This window comes from Heterodontus francisci, chromosome 24 (assembly GCF_036365525.1).
Source record: "Heterodontus francisci isolate sHetFra1 chromosome 24, sHetFra1.hap1, whole genome shotgun sequence".
NCBI classification, from domain to species: domain Eukaryota; kingdom Metazoa; phylum Chordata; class Chondrichthyes; order Heterodontiformes; family Heterodontidae; genus Heterodontus; species Heterodontus francisci.
Genome location: NC_090394.1, coordinates 55807603 through 55826137, shown reverse-complemented (window position 1 = coordinate 55826137; position 18535 = coordinate 55807603). Strand labels below are relative to the sequence as shown.

The window sequence follows — 18535 nt, the reverse complement described above, 5'->3', positions numbered from 1 at the left end:
AACTACCTACACCAATGAAGTTCACATTTCCAAAATGCAGATTATAATCACCAGCTACTTGGAACCAAGCTTCCTTTCTAGTCCCACACTAAATCAAATGCCAGAAACCCATCAATAGGTCTTTCAGCCAAAAATACAACTTGTTCCAATGGCACAGAGCTCACTTAACTTTCTAACTTCACCTCACTACATAAAAGTTAAGAAAAAGTCTACAAATTCAGCGGCCGCTATGAAAAATATAACTTGTACTTAGAAGGCTTTTTTAAAAAATTGTTCTTGGAATGTGGGCGACACTGCCATGGAGGTTATTTTTGCTCATTTCTGGTTTCCCTGAGTGCATTTACAGTTAACCACATAACGAGAGATTGGAGTTACATGTAAACCAGACTGGGTAAGGCAGGTAGCTTCCCTCCCCTGAAGTACATTAGGGAACCAGTTGGATTCTTATGACAAAAACAACCCAGCAACTTTCATGGTTGTGCTAGCCCAGAAGTTACCAGATATAATGAATTCAGTTTGATAACTTGCCATGGAGGGAATTGAATTAGTCCAATACCATAAACACTGGGTTACCGTCGTAGTCGTCGGCTGTCCCTCGATTCGAGGATGACGTCTACTCAGGGCCATTAGTTTCTGCTATGGGGCTTCAGGTGACTGAACAGGCCGATTCTTGACCTGCAGAACTTTGGGCACATGGGGTAGGACATCCCACGAGGTAGTTGGGGTCCGGAGTGTAGGATTTGCTTCCTTTTCTTTCTTTCTCTGCTGCTGCTCTGCCTCATCATTAAGGCGCTTGGACTCGAAGATAATCAAGCTCGATGGACAAGTTGTCGCCATTTTGAACGATTGGTAGCAAGCCCCTCCCAGTCATCAATGTCAATGCTGCCGCTCTACAAAGAGAACCTCAAAGTGTCTTTGAAGCATTTTCTTTGTCCTCCCCTGGAATGCTGGCCATTAGAGAGTTGAGAAAACAGGACCTGGCAGGGGAGATGGTTTTTGGCCATCCGGACACATAAGAACGCTAGAGAAATCCATCAAAGTTGGTTTTGCAGGAGTTTTGCCTGAATGTTTGTGGAACTGCCTTCAAGAAGGACACTAGCGTTTGTTTGACAGTCCTCCCAATGAACCTGGAGGATGCGGCGGAGGCATTAATGATGGAATTCCTCTAGGGCTCTTATGTGTCGCTGATACACAGTCCAGGTCTCACTGCAGTACAGGAGCGTGGTGTGACAACATCTGCTCTGTACACTAGGACTTTTGTTGACCTGCAGAGATCTTTGTTGTCAAACACTGTCATAGAGTTATACAGCACAGAAACAGGCCTTCAGCCCATTGTGTCTGTGCCGGCCACTAAGCACCCATCTATTCTAATCCCATTTTCCAGCTCTTGGCCCGTAGCCTCGTATGCTCGCTGCCGTAGTTTGTAGAAGGCAGATCAGACGCAGCTGCTCCAGTGCTGGATCTCCTCGTTAGCGGTGACCTTTTCAGAGAGGTGGCTGCCAAGGTATGGGAAGTGCTCAACATATTCCAAAGTTTCTCTTTCAACATATATGGGAGCTGGAATATTTGACTGACCAGGTGTGGGTTGATACGAGTTTTGTTTTGGCAACATTCAAGGACAGGCCATGTCTCTTGTATGCAGAATTGGAGAGATCGAGAGCAGTTTGCAAATCTGGTGCAGAATGGACAACACTGCAGTCATCCGCAAACTGTAGATCACGTATGTCTATGGTGGTCAGTTTAGTTTTGGCACGGAGGTGACTGAGGGTACCATATCAATACACAATTAAAGCAGTAAGGAGGGCTCCGACTACTTTACAGTAGCAATGTTTAGAGAAACAAATTCAATGTTTTAGCATTTATCACAATAAAATCAAAATTCATCCCAACATAAGTAATTTAAGAATTACTTAAAAGAAATTGTATTTACGGCTGAGGCCCTGTCAATACCCTACATAATCCATTAAGACATTTTAAAAATGATATTCAGTCATGTCTGAAAAGACGCTAGAGTTCCTACTTGAAATTACTGAGCATATTAAAGTGCCCACCACTTTAATAGTCTGCATTAAACATTACAAACCAAGTGGTCTCATGAGTTTCAAAAATATTGTACACACAAAATAACCAAAGTACATATTTCCTTTTGTCACAGTGGCGCAGTGGTTAGCACTGCAGCCTCACAGCTCCAGGGACCCGGGTTCGATTCTGGGTACTGCCTGTGCGGAGTTTGCAAGTTCTCCCTGTGACCACGTGGGTTTTCGCCGGGTGCTCCGGTTTCCTCCCACAGCCAAAGACTTGCAGGTTGATAGGTAAATTGGCAGTTATAAATTGCCCCTAATATAGGTAGGTGGTAGGGGAAGTGAGGGAAGGTGGGGATGTGGTAGGAATATGGGATTAATGTAGGATTAGTTAAATGGGTGGTTGATGGTCGGCACAGACTCGGTGGGCCGAAGGGCCTGTTTCAGTGCTGCATCTCTAAATAAAAAATAAAATAAATAAAATACCCATCAGCTCATAATATATCATTCGATAAGGCACTTTTACAGCGTTCTAGACTCGTCATTGAGTTGAACAATTTCAGACCACAATTCCATTTTGTTTCCCTTTCTTTGCTTGTCACAGTCTTAATCTTGTTTTAGTTTTCAGACAGCAGCTGTTCCTTGTTCTGCCGTTCACACCTCCTCTGGACACACCTTTTGTTTCTTTACTTGTCCCTTATTTGTTCCTCTGACTCTGCCCCACCAACTCTTTTGTCATTTAATGTCTCCTATCTTCCACCTATCAAAGACCATCCCTTTTGTTCTTTCTCCACCCTCCCCCATTTGACCTACTTTTTCTAACTTTTCCCAGTTCTGATGAAAGGTCGACCTGAAATTTTAATTCTGTTTCCTTTTCCACAGTTGCTGCCAGACCTACTGATTATTTCCAGCATTTTCTGTTTTTATTTCAGATTTCCAGCGCCGCAGTATTTTGGTTTTGCTTGTTACAACAATCAGCTCACTTGTGGACATATGTATTGGAAGATAATACACGGGGTTACACTGCAGGATTGTTGAAATAAAACTCAACTTTCCAAATGGCTCACTCTGCATTTCCCAGCCTAAAATAAATGCTCAAAGTTTTATTTCAAATGCAAATCAATTGTTCCAAACTAAATACTGTACTAAATATGCTATGTAGTGCTTTAAAAAAAGACTTGGCAGCGTAACTGTAAAGGCGTTGATTTGATTCCAAAACAATGCAGAAAAGGACCCCCTCAGGCACACCTTCTCACATCACTTGGATCTGACACTACATAGAATGTAATCTTTCAATGCTACGCTGCTGACCGCAGAGAACGTTGAGGAACTCAAAAGGGATTACAAAGGTTGGAGGACCGTGAAACCCCTCTTTGAGTCTCCAGTTCACTGGTGGGAAGCGATCAAGGAGAACATCAAGAGGTTCTTCATTCACAAAAGTGTTCAGAGGGCGAGAGAGAGACAGAGGGAAATGTCCCGACTCCAGAAAATTATGCAAAATCTACTCCGGTTGCAGTCAATGGGGGTCGAGGTCAAAGAGGATCTCCAAGAGGTGAAGAGCCAGCAGGCCTCGCTCTTTGCCAAGGAGGCCTCCAAGATCATCTTCCGGTCCAGAGTCCGCTCCATCGAGCGGGATGAGACGTGCTCGCGTTACTTCTTCCAAAAGGTACACAGAGAGAGCTCTGTTATCAGCAGCCTGAAGGAAGAAGATGGCTCGGTAACGTCTTCGCAGTCCGACGTACTAAGGATCAGCAAATCCTTTTATGCTGGGCTGTATGATGCGAAGCCCACAGACAGCAGAGCCTCCCAGTCCTTCCTGTCATCTATCACAGAGGTCTTAGATGACAGCAGGAGGGAGAGATTGGACAAGCCGCTAACTCTGGACGAGCTGACAAAGGCCGTCGAGTCCTTCGAGACGAGTAAAACTCCCGGGAGCGACGGCATGGCAGAATCCATGAGGAAAGGCATCATCACCCTCATTTACAAGCAGAAGGGGGAAGAGGGCAGAAATCAGAAATTGGCGGCCCATCTCACTGCTTAATGTTGACTACAGGATTCTGTCCAAAGTCATAGCCAGTCGAGTCAAATCTGCTCTGGAGTTGGTGATTCACCCCGATCAGACCTGTACTGTACCCGGCAGGAAGATCTCAGATAGTCTCGCGCTACTCAGGGATATGATCGCCTACGTACGGGACAGGAGGGTGGACACCTGCCTCATCAGCCTGGACCAGGAGAAGGATTTTGACAGGATATCGCACACCTACATGATGGACGTGCTTTCCAAAATGGGGTTTGGGGAGGGAATCTGCAATTGGATCCAACTGCTCTACACAAACATCAGTAGCGCAGTCTCAATCAACGGGTGGGAATCGGAAAGTTTCCCGATCAAATCTGGAGTCAGACAGGGCTGTCCTCTCTCCCCGGTCTTGTTTGTTTGCTGTATTGAACCCTTTGCTCAGTCTATTAGGAAGGATGCGAGCATAAGAGGGGTGACAATCCCAGGCAGCGGAGGCACTCAGGTTAAAACCTCCCTGTACATGGATGACGTCGCCGTCTTCTGCTCGGATCTGCTGTCTGTGCGCAGACTGATGAGCATCTGCGACCAGTTCGAACTGGCCTCGGGAGCCAAAGTTAACCACGGCAAGAGCAAGGCCATGTTCTTTGGGAACTGGGCTGACCGATCCTTTGTCCCCTTCACCGTCAGGTCAGATTACCTGAAGGTGCTGGGGATATGGTTCGGAAGGGCCAGGGCGTGCACCAAAACATGGGAGGAGCGAGTAGCCAAGGCACGACAAAAGTTGGGCATGTGGGGGCAGCGATCTCTCTCCATTGTGGGTAAGAACCTGGTCATCAGGTGCGAGGCGCTCACGTTGTTGCTCTACGTGGCGCAGGTCTGGCCCATACCCCACTCCTGCGCCGTGGCAGTCACCCGAGCCATTTTCCGCTTCATCTGGGGATCTAAAATAGACCGGGTCTGGAGGGACACGATGTTCAAATCTCTGGACAAGGGCGGGAAAAATGTACCCAACGTGGCCCTCATCCTGATGACCACCTTCGTGTGCGGCTGCATCAAGCTGTGTGTAGACCTCCAGTACGCAAACTCCAAGTGTCACTACGTGCTGAGGTTCTATCTGTCCCCGGTGTTGCGAAGGATGGGCTTGGCCACATTGCCGCGGAACGTTCCATGCAGTTGGGCCGTGCCGTACCACCTATCCTTCGTGGAGCAGTTTCTGCGGGAAAACACCTTTGACCACCGGTCCATCAGGCAGTGGTCTGCACTGAATGTCCTCAAGGGCCTACGGGAAAAGGAGACGGTGGATGCTGTCGGATGGTTCCCCGAGCAGACCGTCAAAGTCATTTGGCGGAATGCCTCATCACCAGAACTTTCAAACAAGCATCAAGACGTAGCTTGGCTGGTGGTGAGAAGGGCCCTTCCCGTCAGATCCTTCATGCACTCCCGAAGTCTCGCCCCCTCCGCACAGTGCCCCCGCGTTGGCTGTGGTGGGGAAGAGACGGTCGCCCACCTCCTCCTGGAATGTGTCTTTGCAAAGCAGGTGTGGAAAGAGATGCAGTGGTTTTTGTCGAGGTTCATCCCAAGCAGCTCTGTAACACAGGAGTCTGTGCTCTACGGGCTGTTCCCAGGGATGCACACCGAGACAAACATCAACTGCTGCTGGAGGACTATCAATTCAGTGAAGGACGCCCTTTGGTCTGCCCGAAACTTGCTGGTCTTCCAGCGCAAAGAGTTGTCCACCACCGAATGTTGCCGACTGGCACATTCCAAGGTCCAGGACTACGTGCTGAGGGACGCACTAAAACCTGGGGCAGCCGCAGCAAAGGCTCAATGGGGAAAAACCACAGTGTAAGGACGCCCACCAAGCTGAACTGAGGGGCTGGATCCATGGGAAACCCCTCTAACTGTATCGTTGATATTTTCATTTGCTGTAAATGTGAAACTGTAATTGGCATGACAATAGTGAAATGGAAGGGTTGTGAAGAAACTCATGATAGTATAGAAGGAAACTGATCTCCCTTGCAATGTTTGTATTTTTTGGTGCTGTTTGAAACTGTTTGGCAATGTAATTTTTGCAGATTTTTATGAATAAAGTATATTTTGGAAATTTAAAAAAATAGAATGTAATCTTTCAACCACTGCCCTAAAGTTTCCTTGTGTTCCTTGTATCACCACTCCTTGGGACTTAATGAAGTTACATAAAAGTTGTTTAAAATTGTGTGTGTGTGGACATTCCAATCCCACCTACAGTTCAAAACACTTTTTAAAAAAATTACTACATTTATAATGAATTAAGAATTTATATACAACTTCTCTCCTTGTCCCAAGAATCAATCCCAAACTAGACAGTGTAAAGAAAGAACAGTCAGACTTGAATTGATTCGCCAGCTATCTGTCACACACTGGTAGGTACAGTACAGATACAGCCTAGAAAAAAACTTCAATGGTACAAATCTCCAAGTATTTCTCATTAGTTCAAACCAGATAAAGTGTTTTTGCTTCTTTGAAACCTCAGTAATCTATTATTCATATATGCTTAACAAACATCCTATGTCAATTAATTCCCTTTCTCCCACTCATTTTGAAAACTGATGTGTAATACATATTCTGATATCAGAATCAGCAAACACAACAATGAATGACTGTTCCCCTATAAAAAGCACTAGATCTTAAGACTATGTTACCTCTTCACACTGGTTTCTGTGTGTGCCACACTTTACAGTTCAGTTTATAATCAAAATACAAGTCTTTCAAAGGATACAGTATCCCCAGAGGCTCCCCATAAAATGAATTCATGTCATCCTAATGTTCACTCTCCAAAGCCTGTCCACCATCCACAAGGCACAAGTCAGGAGTGTGATGGAATACTCTCCACTTGCCTGGATGAGAGTAGCTACAACACCACTCAAGATGCACAACACCATCTTGGACAAAACAGCCCATTTGATTGGCACCCCATTCACCAGCATAAACATTCACTCCCTCCACCACCGGTGCATAGCAGTGTGTACCATCTACAAGATGCACGGCAACAAGCCTCCTTCAATAGCACTTGCTAAACCCACAACATCTCCCACCTAGAAGACACATGGCACATGGGAACACCACCAGCTGCAAGCTCCCCTCCAAGTCACACACCATCCTGACTTGGAACTATATCGCTGTTCCTTCACTGTCACTGGGTCAAAACCCTGGAATGCCCTCCCTAACAGCACTGTGGATACACCCATACCACATGGACTGTAGTGGTTCAAGAAGGTGGCTTACCACCACCTTCTCAAGAGCAATTAGGGATGTGCAATAAATCTTGAACTTGCCAGTGACGCCCACATTCCATGAATGAATTTTTAAAAAGTCAGTGCATATTATGCGTGTAAAATGTTTTCAGTTCTGACCAAGTCTGCATCTGGAACATGAATCGGTCTTCACTCTGCAGGTGGACACTCCGTGTATTTCCAGCATTTCTGATGCAAGATCCCCGACCTGAAACGTTAACTCTATTTCTCTCTCCATCAATGCTGCCAGAGCTACTGAGTATTTCCAGCATGATCTATTTTTACTTGACCTAGCCTTTCTAGTTTTATTTGAGAAATCCACAGAAAAAGTCTGACATTTTGAGTAAGGGAGACAGTGAGAGGGCGGAAGCTTTGAAAAATAAATTACACCACACACCGCCAGGAAGTTTCACTCCAAACAACCAGTGGGCCCTGGAGTTCTCTCCACCCGGAAACGAGCAGCTAAAAAATTGTATCTGCGTGCATTAACTGCCTTTTAATGTTAAGTAAGGAACCGAGGTAAAAGGTTGGGATATTTCCCAAAGGGTCCCGGCACTGACAGGCTTGCTCTCACTGGCCTGCAGCCTCCCTGCCCCAACAGTATTTGGGACAGGGAACAGGGCCCGGATCCCAGGCTGCCTCCCTCCCGTCATATCTAACCCAGGCGGCTCCCTACCTTCTCGAAGGAGGGTTCCATGCTTTGCTTTTAAACGGACAATCGGATCGGACAGTCGACTCGCTCTCCAGCAACGGTTGTCACTCCCGGAGCCAACCTCCTGCTTCCGCCATCAGCTCCGTCTCCACGCTGGCAGCTAACGTCATCAGGCGCCCGCCCCTTCCCGAGAGCCGCTGGGAACACAGCTGCGCGCGCACCCGGGCACACCGAGCTGTCAATCATTTTCCCCCTTTCCCCCCCTCTCTCAAAGCAGTACTGCTACTATCTCAGCTATATTTTCGTTTGCAACGTTAAGTGTTAATTTTTTTGAAAAATGTGTTAAATGTACAAACTATTTTGTATTGCTATTAAAATATTTTCATTACATAATTTTTTTCTTATAGAAAGACTTACATTTATATAGCACCTTTCACAAAGGCAGGACATTCCTGAGCACTTTACAGCCATTGAGAAACTTTGGAAGTGTAGTCACTTCTGTAATGTCAGAAACACAGCAGCCAATTTGCAGACAGCATGCTCCCACAAACATCCATGTGACAATGACCAGATAATCTGTTTGTGTGATATTGATTGAGAGATCAATATTGGCCAGAACACTAGAGATAACTCCTCGGCTCTTCTTTGATAGGATCTTTTACATCCATCTTAGCATGTAGCTAGAATCTCAGTTGAATATCTCATCTGAAAGGCAGCACCTCCAACAGTGCAGCACTCCCCCAATACTGCAAAGGAAATCAGCCTATATTTTTCTGCTCAAGTCTCTGGAGCAGGACTTGAACTCGCAGCCAACAGTTGCTACCAACTGAGCCACAGCTGACACGGTAATTTTAGCTCTTCCAGGAATGTCCACCTTGAACAATTGTAGACTGCAGAACAGTATCAATGGACTGGTCAGGCGGGCAAAAAAAGTGACAAATGGAATTTAACCCAAAGAAGTGGGAGGTGATGCATTTTGGGAGGTCAAACAAGGCAAAGGAAGACACAATAAATGCGAGGATACTGAAAAGTGTAAGGAGGTGAGGGTCCTTGGAGTGTATGTCCACAGATCCCTGAAGGTAGCAGGACAGGTCGATAAGGCGGTTAACAAGGCATATGGAATCCTTTCCTTTATTAGCCGAAGCATAGAATATAAGAGTAGCGAGGTTATGCTGGAACTTTATAAAACATTAGTTATGCCACAACTTAAGTACTGTGTGCAGTTCTGGTCACCTCATTACAGAAAGGATGCATTAGAGAGGGTACAGAGGAGATTTACGAGAATGTTGCCGGGACTGGAAAATTGCAGCTATGAGGAAAGATTGGATAGGCTGGGGTTGTTCTCCTTGAAACAGAGAAGGCTGAGGGGAGCTCTGATTGAAATGTACAAAATTGTGAGAGGCCTGGATAGAGTGGATGGGAAGGGTCTATTTACCATAGCAGAGGGTTCAGTCACTGGGGAGCATAGATTTAAAGTGATTGGTAGAAGGATTTGAGGGGAGATGAGAAAAAACTTTTCACTCAGAGGGTGGTGGGGGTCTGGAAATCACGGCCTGAAAGGGTGGCAGAGGCAGAAACCCTCAACTCATTTAAAAAGTGCCTGGATGTGCATCTGAATTGTCGTAACCTGCAGGGCTATGGACCAAATGCTGGAAAGAGGGATTAGGCTGGGTGGCTCTTCTGCTTTCTTTTCCGGCTGGTGCAGACATGATGGGCCAAGTGGCCTCTTTCTGTGCCGTAAACCTTCTATGATTCTACGTTCTGCTCGTCCCTCCATCAGAATTTCTCATCTACCTTGTCAGCTTCCATTGTTTCTGCACTTGCTAGAAACTGTTAATTCTCTAAACTTTCAGTTCTGAGGAAAGGTCATCCATCTGAAATGCTACCTCTGTTTATTCTCTCTATACGGATGTTGCCTGAACTGCTGAGTATTTCCAGCATTTTTCTGTTTTGATCATGAGGAATTGATCTGCAATTGCAGGCTTAGGCAATTTTTCCCCTAGCATTGTGGAGGTATAATTTTACATTCTATTATCAAAAGGACTCCTGATATTTTATTTTATTTAGAGATACAGCACTGAAACAGACCCTTAGGCCCACCGAGTCTGTGCCAACCAACAACCACCCATTTATACTAACCCTACACTACCCCATATTTTCTACCACATCCCCACCATTCTCCTACCACCTACCTACACTAGGGGCAATTTACAATGGCCAATTTACCTATCAACCTGCAAGTCTTTTGGAGGTGGGAGGAAACCAGAGCACCCGGCGGAAACCCACTCAGACACAGGGAGAACTTGCAAACTCCGCACAGGAGTTTACCCAGAATCGAACCCAGGTCGCTGGAGCTGTGAGGCTGCGGTGCTAACCACTGCTTCACTGTGCCGCGCCTAATAAAATGTTGACCCGAATACATTTAATCAAAAAATCGCAAGAAACTTGTGTGGTCTTCCTAGCTATACTTTAGTCTGCAACATTAAATGCTGATTTTTTTAAAAATGTGTCATGTGCACAAACTATTTTGTATTGATATTAAATTATCTTTACTGCATTACTAGTTACATAATTTGCTTTGTTACAACATTGGACTATTGTTACTTTAACTTTTTAAGTGGCTAATATTTACATTCTTTTAGTACAAGGGTGAAATATAGTGATTAATTTAACAATGCATACACACACTAGATTAAGAAATTATCTTCGATCCATTACGCTAAAAAAGGTGCTGGCAAAGGCCTGGATGCAATAACTGTAACGATCCTTTTACAGATTCTAATTACGTACTGGGACCTATTAATGAGCTCTTATAAGACACTTGAAGCTAAAATCAATACAACAGCAACTTGCATTTATATAGCACCTTTAAAATAATAAAACATCTTCAGGTACTTCACAGGGGCATTATAAAATAAAGTATGACAACGAGCCACATCAGGCAATATTATGGCAGATGACCAAAGCTTGATCCAAGAGGTATGTTTTAAGGAGCATCTTAAAGGAGGAAAGAGAGGTAGAGAGGTGGAGAGGTTTAGGAAGGGAACTTTGGAGCTTAGGGCTCAGGTAGCTGAAGGCATGGCAACCAATGATGGAGTGTCATGCAGGTCCCCACCTGCCGAGAATGAGGCACATTAATTTCACTACATGGACATTAAATTTCAAATTGTTGCTGAGAAGAAGAGAAGGCCTGTGACAAGGGATTGCCAGGCCCCTGGCCGGAAAGACATTTTTGCATATTAACAGACAGTGTTTGGGAACAAAGGAGCTATCCCCTGCTCCAATACAACCCACAAACATACGTGGTCAGACTAGTTAGTCACATGCTTGGCAGTCTGGGGCTTTTTTTCTGAATTGTATAGTTTTGAATCAAGAGCCGACAGAAAGCTGTTTGCTCCTGGATTGAAAAGACCTCTCCTGGCTGGCATGCCACAGACACTCCTGTGTGCTCCCATCTCTTTCTCATGGAACTGAATCCACTGAAGACACATGAACCCCAAGAGAGAAAGGTCTCCTACAGAGAACAAGGTTGAAGAAGAATACTGGGCCCCAGTGAAAAGCGAGATCTACCTACAATCAAGCACTCTACAATGAGCTTGAAGACCCGTAACAAAAACTTCAGATATTGCCTCAAACTTTTCCACTTTACTTCTTCTGCTCTTTTCTGTCTCTATTTGCATGTGTGTATCACATATGCATGCTAGCATGGGCACGTCATGTATCCGCAGGCGTCAACTGAATTAGAGTTTAAGTTTAATAAATTTCACACAGAAAACCTGTGTGTGCGTGCTGGCTTCTTTGCCTTATAATTGGAACGCAGTGAACAAGGATTCACCAAGGGGGAGCTAAAAACACAGTGTGTTTAAAAATAAAACCCTGTTACAGTAAGACCAGGTGAAAGCTGAAAGGGAACCCTAGACCTCTTTCTCACCTGATCATAACATGGAGCAATTAAAATCAGGAATGCTCAAGAAGTCAGAATTAGAGGAGTGCAGGTATCTCGGAAGGTTGTAGGCCTGGAGCAGATTACAGATAGGGAGAGGCGAGGTCATGGTGACATTTGAAACCAAAGATGAAAATTTTAAAATCAAGATGCCACTTAGCCAGGAGTCAACGTAGGTCAACGAGCACAGGGGTGATGGGTGAACTGGATTTGGTGCGAGTCAGGACATAAGCAGCAGAGTTATGGATGACCTCAAGTTTACAGAGGGTAGAATGTGGGAGACCAGCCAGGAGTGCTTTGGAATAACAAAGAACAAAGAAAATTACAGCACAGGAACAGGCCCTTCGGCCCTCCAAGCCTGCGCCGATCCAGATCCTCTATCTAAACATGTCGCCTATTTTCTAAGGGTCTGTATCTCTTTGCTTCCTGCCCATTCATGTATCTGTCTAAATACATCTTAAAAGACGCTATCGTGCCCGCGTCTACCACCTCCGCTGGCAACGCGTTCCAGGCACCCACCACCCTCTGCGTAAAGAACTTTCCACGCATATCCCCCCTAAACTTTTCCCCTCTCACTTTGAACTCGTGACCCCTAGTAATTGAATCCCCCACTCTGGGAAAAAGCTTCTTGCTATCCACCCTGTCTATATCTCTCATGATTTTGTACACCTCAATCAGGTCCCCCCTCAACCTCCGTCTTTCTAATGAAAATAATACTAATCTGCTCAACCTCTCTTCATAGCTAGCGCCCTCCATACCAGGCAACATCCTGGTGAACCTCCTCTGCACCCTCTCCAAAGCATCTACATCCTTTTGGTAATGTGGCGACCAGAACTGCACGCAGTATTCCAAATGTGGCCGAACCAAAGTCTTATACAACTGTGACATGACCTGCCAACCCTTGTACTCAATACCCCGTCCGATGAAGGAAAGCATGCCGTATGCCTTCTTGACCACTCTATTGACCTGCGTTGCCACCTTCAGGGAACAATGGACCTGAACACCCAAATCTCTCTGTACATCAATTTTCCCCAGGACTTTTCCATTTACTGTGTAGTTCACTCTTGAATTGCATCTTCCAAAATGCATCACCTCGCATTTGCCCTGATTGAACTCCATCTGCCATTTCTCTGCCCAACTCTCCAATCTATTTATATTCTGCTGTATTCTCTGACAGTCCCCTTCACTAAATGCTACTCCACCAATCTTAGTGTCGTCTGCAAATAGTCAAGTTCAGAGGTATCAAAGGCTTGAATGAAGGTTTCAGCAGCAAATGAGCTCAGGCAGGGCAACATCAGGCAATGTTACAAAGGTAGAAATAGGCAAAATTAGTGATGGTGCAGATCTGTGGTTGAAAGCTCAACTTGGGGTCGTGTATGACACCAAGGTTGTGAACAGTCTGGTTCAGATTCAGACAATTGCCGGGGGGCTGGATGGAGTCAGTGGCTAGGAACGGAGTTTGGGGTGGGGACCAAAGACAATGGCTTCGGTCTTCTCAATATTTAATTGGAGGAAATTTCTGCTCATCCAGTATTAGAAGTAGGACAAACAATCTGACAATTTAGAGACAATGGACAGGTTGAGCGAGATGGTGGTGAGGTAAAGCTGGGTGTTGTCAGTGTACATGTGGAAACTGAAGTTATGTTTTCAGATGATGTCACCGGGCGGCAGCGTGTGGATGAGAAATAGGAGGGGGACAAGGATAGACTCTTGAGAACACCAGAGGTAAGGGTGCATAAAGGCCTGCTTGGGTCTGCAAATGAGACCCAACCCAAGCCTGAAAGAACCCCATCCGACCCTGAGCCCAACCCGGCCCAAGTCCTCCATTTTATCCTGCGCCCGACCCGACCTGACCATCAGTCAACCTACCTTCCGTTTTTCACTTTGTTCCTTACCTGCACAAGCTTAAAATAATAGTAACAAAACCACCTTTAAAGTCCAAAAAGTAAATTAACATTAGAGTCACTTACCTGAGGTGGTGATTGAGGGTGTCCGATCCAGCCCGACCCGGCCCGAGCCCGAATGCAGGACCCGGAAGTGCGACCCAATCCGACCTAAACCCGACACATGTCGTCGGGTCCCGTCGGGTTCGGGTCGGGTAGCATGCCTTTAACGGTGCAGGAGTGGAAGAGAAGAAATTGCAAGCAATTTTCTGGCTACAATTAGATAAATAAGAATGCAACTGTGCAGTCCCAACCAGCTGGATGGCAGTGGAGAGGTATTGGAAGAGGATGGTGTGGTGAACCATGTCAAAGGTTGCAGATGGGTTGAGAAGGACGTGGGTGCATAGTTTGCCTTTGTCCCAGTCACATAGGATGTAATTTGTGAATACGCTCTTGCAGCATCCCAGTTCACACTGCTACTCTTTCCCCCAGCAACTTAGTTCAAACTGGCATTCCTCCCCTTCCCTTTTCTCCATGCCAGCACACTCTTCTTCCTAGTTCAAGATGGTGCCCTTCTTCCTTCTCCTCCTCCTTCTTTTCATGCTGGCATTCTTTTCCTCCTCAATTCAAGCAAGTCCTCTTCTCCCCCTCACCCACAGATCAAGCTGGCATATTCCTCCCTGCCAACTTAGACTGGCACTCCCTCTTCCCCTCCTCACTTCATGCTGGAACCCTTCTCCCTTCCTCCCTCACCTCCACTGTTGTTCTGCTGATGTTACTGCTCTGGAGGATGGATCATACTACACTATCAAGAGAATTCTCACCATTGTGTAACATTATTCCATCCACCAGGACCATCAGGTAGCAGGCAGGTGTGTTGGTGAGGGAGGAGCTGGAAATGGTAGTGAAAACCTGTGCTGGGATACAATGGTATGAGTCTGAGCCAGGAGCAGTGTTGATTTCTGTTCACAAGTGCAGACTAGCAGGCATTGATTCCAAAATGTGGACTGTCCACATGATAAGTCTATTGTTGGCATATAGATTTTTTTTAAAAAAGAAACTTTACATAATGGACCATAATTTGCTGTAGTAGGAAAATGGACAGCATTTGCCCATGTAATCGCAATGATATTTTGCCCCACAAGTTGCTGAAAGTGTGAGCTGACAATGAGGGAAACTGGGCATCTCAGACCTGAGTGAACAACAACAATAACACAAACAACTTCTACTTATACAGCACCTATAATGCAGTAAAATGTCCCAAGGTATTTCACAGGTGCGTTATCAAACAAAATTTGACACCGAGCTACATAAGGAGCTATGAGGACAGGAGACCAGCATAGTCAAACAGGTGGTTTTTAATGAGTGTCTGAAAGGAGGAATGTGAGGTAGAATGGCAGAGGGGTTTAGGGAGGGAATTCAAGAGCTTAGGGCCTTGATAGCTGAAGGCATGGCCATCAATGATGTAGCGATTAAAATCAGATATGATCGAAAGGCCAGAATTGGAGTAGCTCAAATATCTCAGGAGATTCTAGGGCTGGAGGAGATTACAGGGATAGGGAGAGGCGAGGTCATGGAGGGATTTGAAAACAATGTTGACAATTTTAAATTTGAGGTGTTGCTTAACCAGGAGCCCATGTAGGTCCGCGAGTGAATGGGACTTGGTGCGAGTTTGGATCCGAGCAGCAGAGCTTTGGATGACTTCAGGTTTCCGGAAGGTAGAACCAGCCAGGGGTGCATAGTCAAATCTAGAGGTAACAAAGGCATGGATGAGAGATGGAACAGGGCAAACAACTGCATATCTCCGTAACCAATCAGATTGAAGGATTATGAAATTAACAGCACAAGGACTGAGAAGGAATTGTAAATTAGGATGGGTGAATTCAATGCCAAATCTGGTACAGAAAGAGAAATAACGGAAGATTGGATGAAAAGAGCAAGAAAAAGAGACGAAAAGGAAATGTTAAAAACAAATTTAAATTTTACATTTTTAAATCTCCAACAACAATTAAAACCTGAAGGAATGAGACTCCACACTTGTAATAGTTAATTTTCTGTGCAAGAGAGGTTGTTTATAAGTAATTTATATTTCACATTGTTAAAAGGATACTTAGACTGAAATGGACAAGTTTTCACTTTCTGTGGCAAGCTAACTTTGCATCAACGTATAAATAAAGCAATTTCATGCCATTCAATGCATTTCAATGATGAGGGAGACAGCAAGATGCTGTTTGTGTAAAGGTGCATTTTGAACAGAAGTTTTTGCATTTCCTTGTTTAACCGCGCACATGACTTGCCTGAAGTTGCTGTAGCATATGCACATAAATAACAGGAAAACAGGAAGTGTCATTAGCCTTGCTGTCATTTGGACAGCAAATTATGGCCCAATGTTTGCACTAGAAAGGAAAAAAATAAGTAACCTCAGTTGATTGATGCTCGTAACAAAAAGGATGCCAATGTTTTTGCAGAAATAATCATCATGAAACTTTATTTACTCCATTAAAACCCTTCTGTTGAGTGGCTGTGCACCTCAGCAGGGGGCCCAACTTTGTGCAAGACCAGCATTACTTAAAGCTGGCCTGCAACTCTTAAAGGGGAGGTTCATTCTGGCTGGAGCAGATGCTGGAACTGTTTTTAAGTAGATTCTGAGCAGAAAGAAGAGTGAATTATGGCCCGAGAGCGGAGAGACCAAGCTCCAAGATTCTCTGACACTGCACTGAATGTTTTTGATGGATGAGGTGCAGAGAAGGAAAGAGGTTCTCTATCCACGGGGACTCAGGACACTCTCCAGACACTGTGCAAAGGCAATGAGAGCAGATAGCTATGGTGGTCAATGCCTGCAGTCAAGCCCCAAGGACCTGGATGCAGTGCTACAAGAAGTTCAATGATACTAAACGGATGCTCACGGTCAGTGAGTTCATCTTCCCATATCCCACCAAGTGCACCACTAACCTCACACACTGTTCATGCACCACACCTCCATCACTCACCTATTAACAATCTCTATTAATCACGACTTATCTCAAATTTGTAGCTTCACCTCATCCTCACACACTTAGCACTGCTGCTAGACTCACACCCACATCTCACAGCTTGCACAGACTGCCAGCTATTTAACCATGACAGGCACATTACCCAAGTAGATGCTCACTAACACACTTCTCTCTCTCTTGCAGGACAAGTTAGCGCACAAGCAGAGGCAGCAGGACCTTCCTGCTGCTGAACGTGTGCTCAGCAATGTTAGTTAAAGAGGTGGCAATAGCTGGAGGGTTGAGCTCCAAATTGGCAGCAGCTGGCATCAAATTAGAGTTACACCTTACACACTGATCGACGTCAAAATCTGTCTAATCTGCATAATTCCAATGGATGCTCCCTGCATGCACACTAACATCCTCACCAAAGCCTGGCACAGCTCACACCAGAAGTGTGCATGCTCACCACAGATGCCATTTTGGAGTCAAAACGGCATTAGTAGCACCAAAAAACTGAGTACCAAGAAGCCAAATTTTGCAGGCCTGAAATTTTAAATGAAATAAGGATTAATTTTAATCATAAATTAAGCTGAAAAATTGGATTAACAGCTCTAATCTGAGTATACCTGTATTAACAATGACTTACATTTATATAGTACAAAAGTCCGAGTGTATCAGGCCTGTGTCCTCAGTACCTTGCTCTATGGCAGCGAGGCCTGGACAACGTATGTCTGCCGAGAGCGACGTCTCAATTCATTCCATCTTCGCTGCCTCCGGAGAATACTTGGCATCAGGTGGCAGGACCGTATCTCCAACACAGAAGTCCTCGAGGCGGCCAACATCCCCAGCTTGTACACACTACAGAGTCAGCGGCGCTTGAGATGGCTTGGCCACGTGAGCCGCATGGAAGATGGCAGGATCCCCAAAGACACATTGTACAGCGAGCTCGCAACTGGTATCAGACCCACCGGCTGTCCACGTCTCCGCTTTAAAGACGTCTGCAAACGCGACATGAAATCCTGTGACATTGATCACAAGTCGTGGGAGTCAGTTGCCAGCGTTCGCCAGAGCTGGCGGGCAGCCATAAAGACAGGGCTAAAATGTGGTGAGTCGAAGAGACTTAGTAGTTGGCAGGAAAAAAGACAGAGGCGCAAGGGGAGAGCCAACTGTGCAACAGCCCCGACAAACAAATTTCTCTGCAGCACCTGTGGAAGAGCCTGTCACTCTAGAATTGGCCTTTATAGCCACTCCAGGCGCTGCTTCACAAACCACTGACCACCTCCAGGCGCGTATCCATTGTCTCTCGAGATAAGGAGGCCCAAAAGAAAGATAATGTAGCGAATGTCCCAAGGCACTTCACAGAAGAGAAACATGCACCAAATCAGCAATAGAACAGTTAGTGACTGAAAGCATGATCAAAATGACATGTTGGGGAGAGTTTCAAAAGCAGAGAGAAGTAGCAAGGCTGAAGTATTTAGGGAGGCGATGGAAAGTTCTGTCACAGATGCCGAGTTTCCAACCCCACATCCACCATAGGAATTTAAAAGTGAGGAAATAATGCTTCAGTTGTCAGAGCCTTGAGCAGATTCCATCTGGAACACTCCTGTCCAGTTCTGGGCACTGCACCCACTTCTTTAGGACCCTTTTTAAAATGTACCTCTTTGATCAAGCTTCTAGTTACCCCTCCTAATAGCTCCTTCATTGGTTCAACATCCATTTTCAGGGGTAGGAAGGGATGAGGCCATGGGGGTGGTGGGATTAATAAATCATAGAAT

General features: G+C 45.5%; 1 protein-coding gene across 5 annotated transcripts in view; it reads right to left on the bottom strand.

Moving 5' to 3' along the window:
- The window catches only part of pdxdc1 (pyridoxal-dependent decarboxylase domain containing 1), a 213172-nt gene that overhangs the window by 62934 nt on the left and 131703 nt on the right, over positions 1-18535 (bottom strand). The window contains exon 1 of one of the 5 annotated variants that reach the window (XM_068056231.1): positions 7987-8148. The exons of the other annotated variants lie outside the window; for them this stretch is intronic. Within the exon in view, the coding sequence (XP_067912332.1) occupies positions 7987-8007 (21 nt within the window). The 5' untranslated portion in view covers positions 8008-8148. Of the gene's footprint in view, positions 1-7986; positions 8149-18535 lie in introns of those variants that run through there. 5 annotated transcript variants of the gene reach the window in all.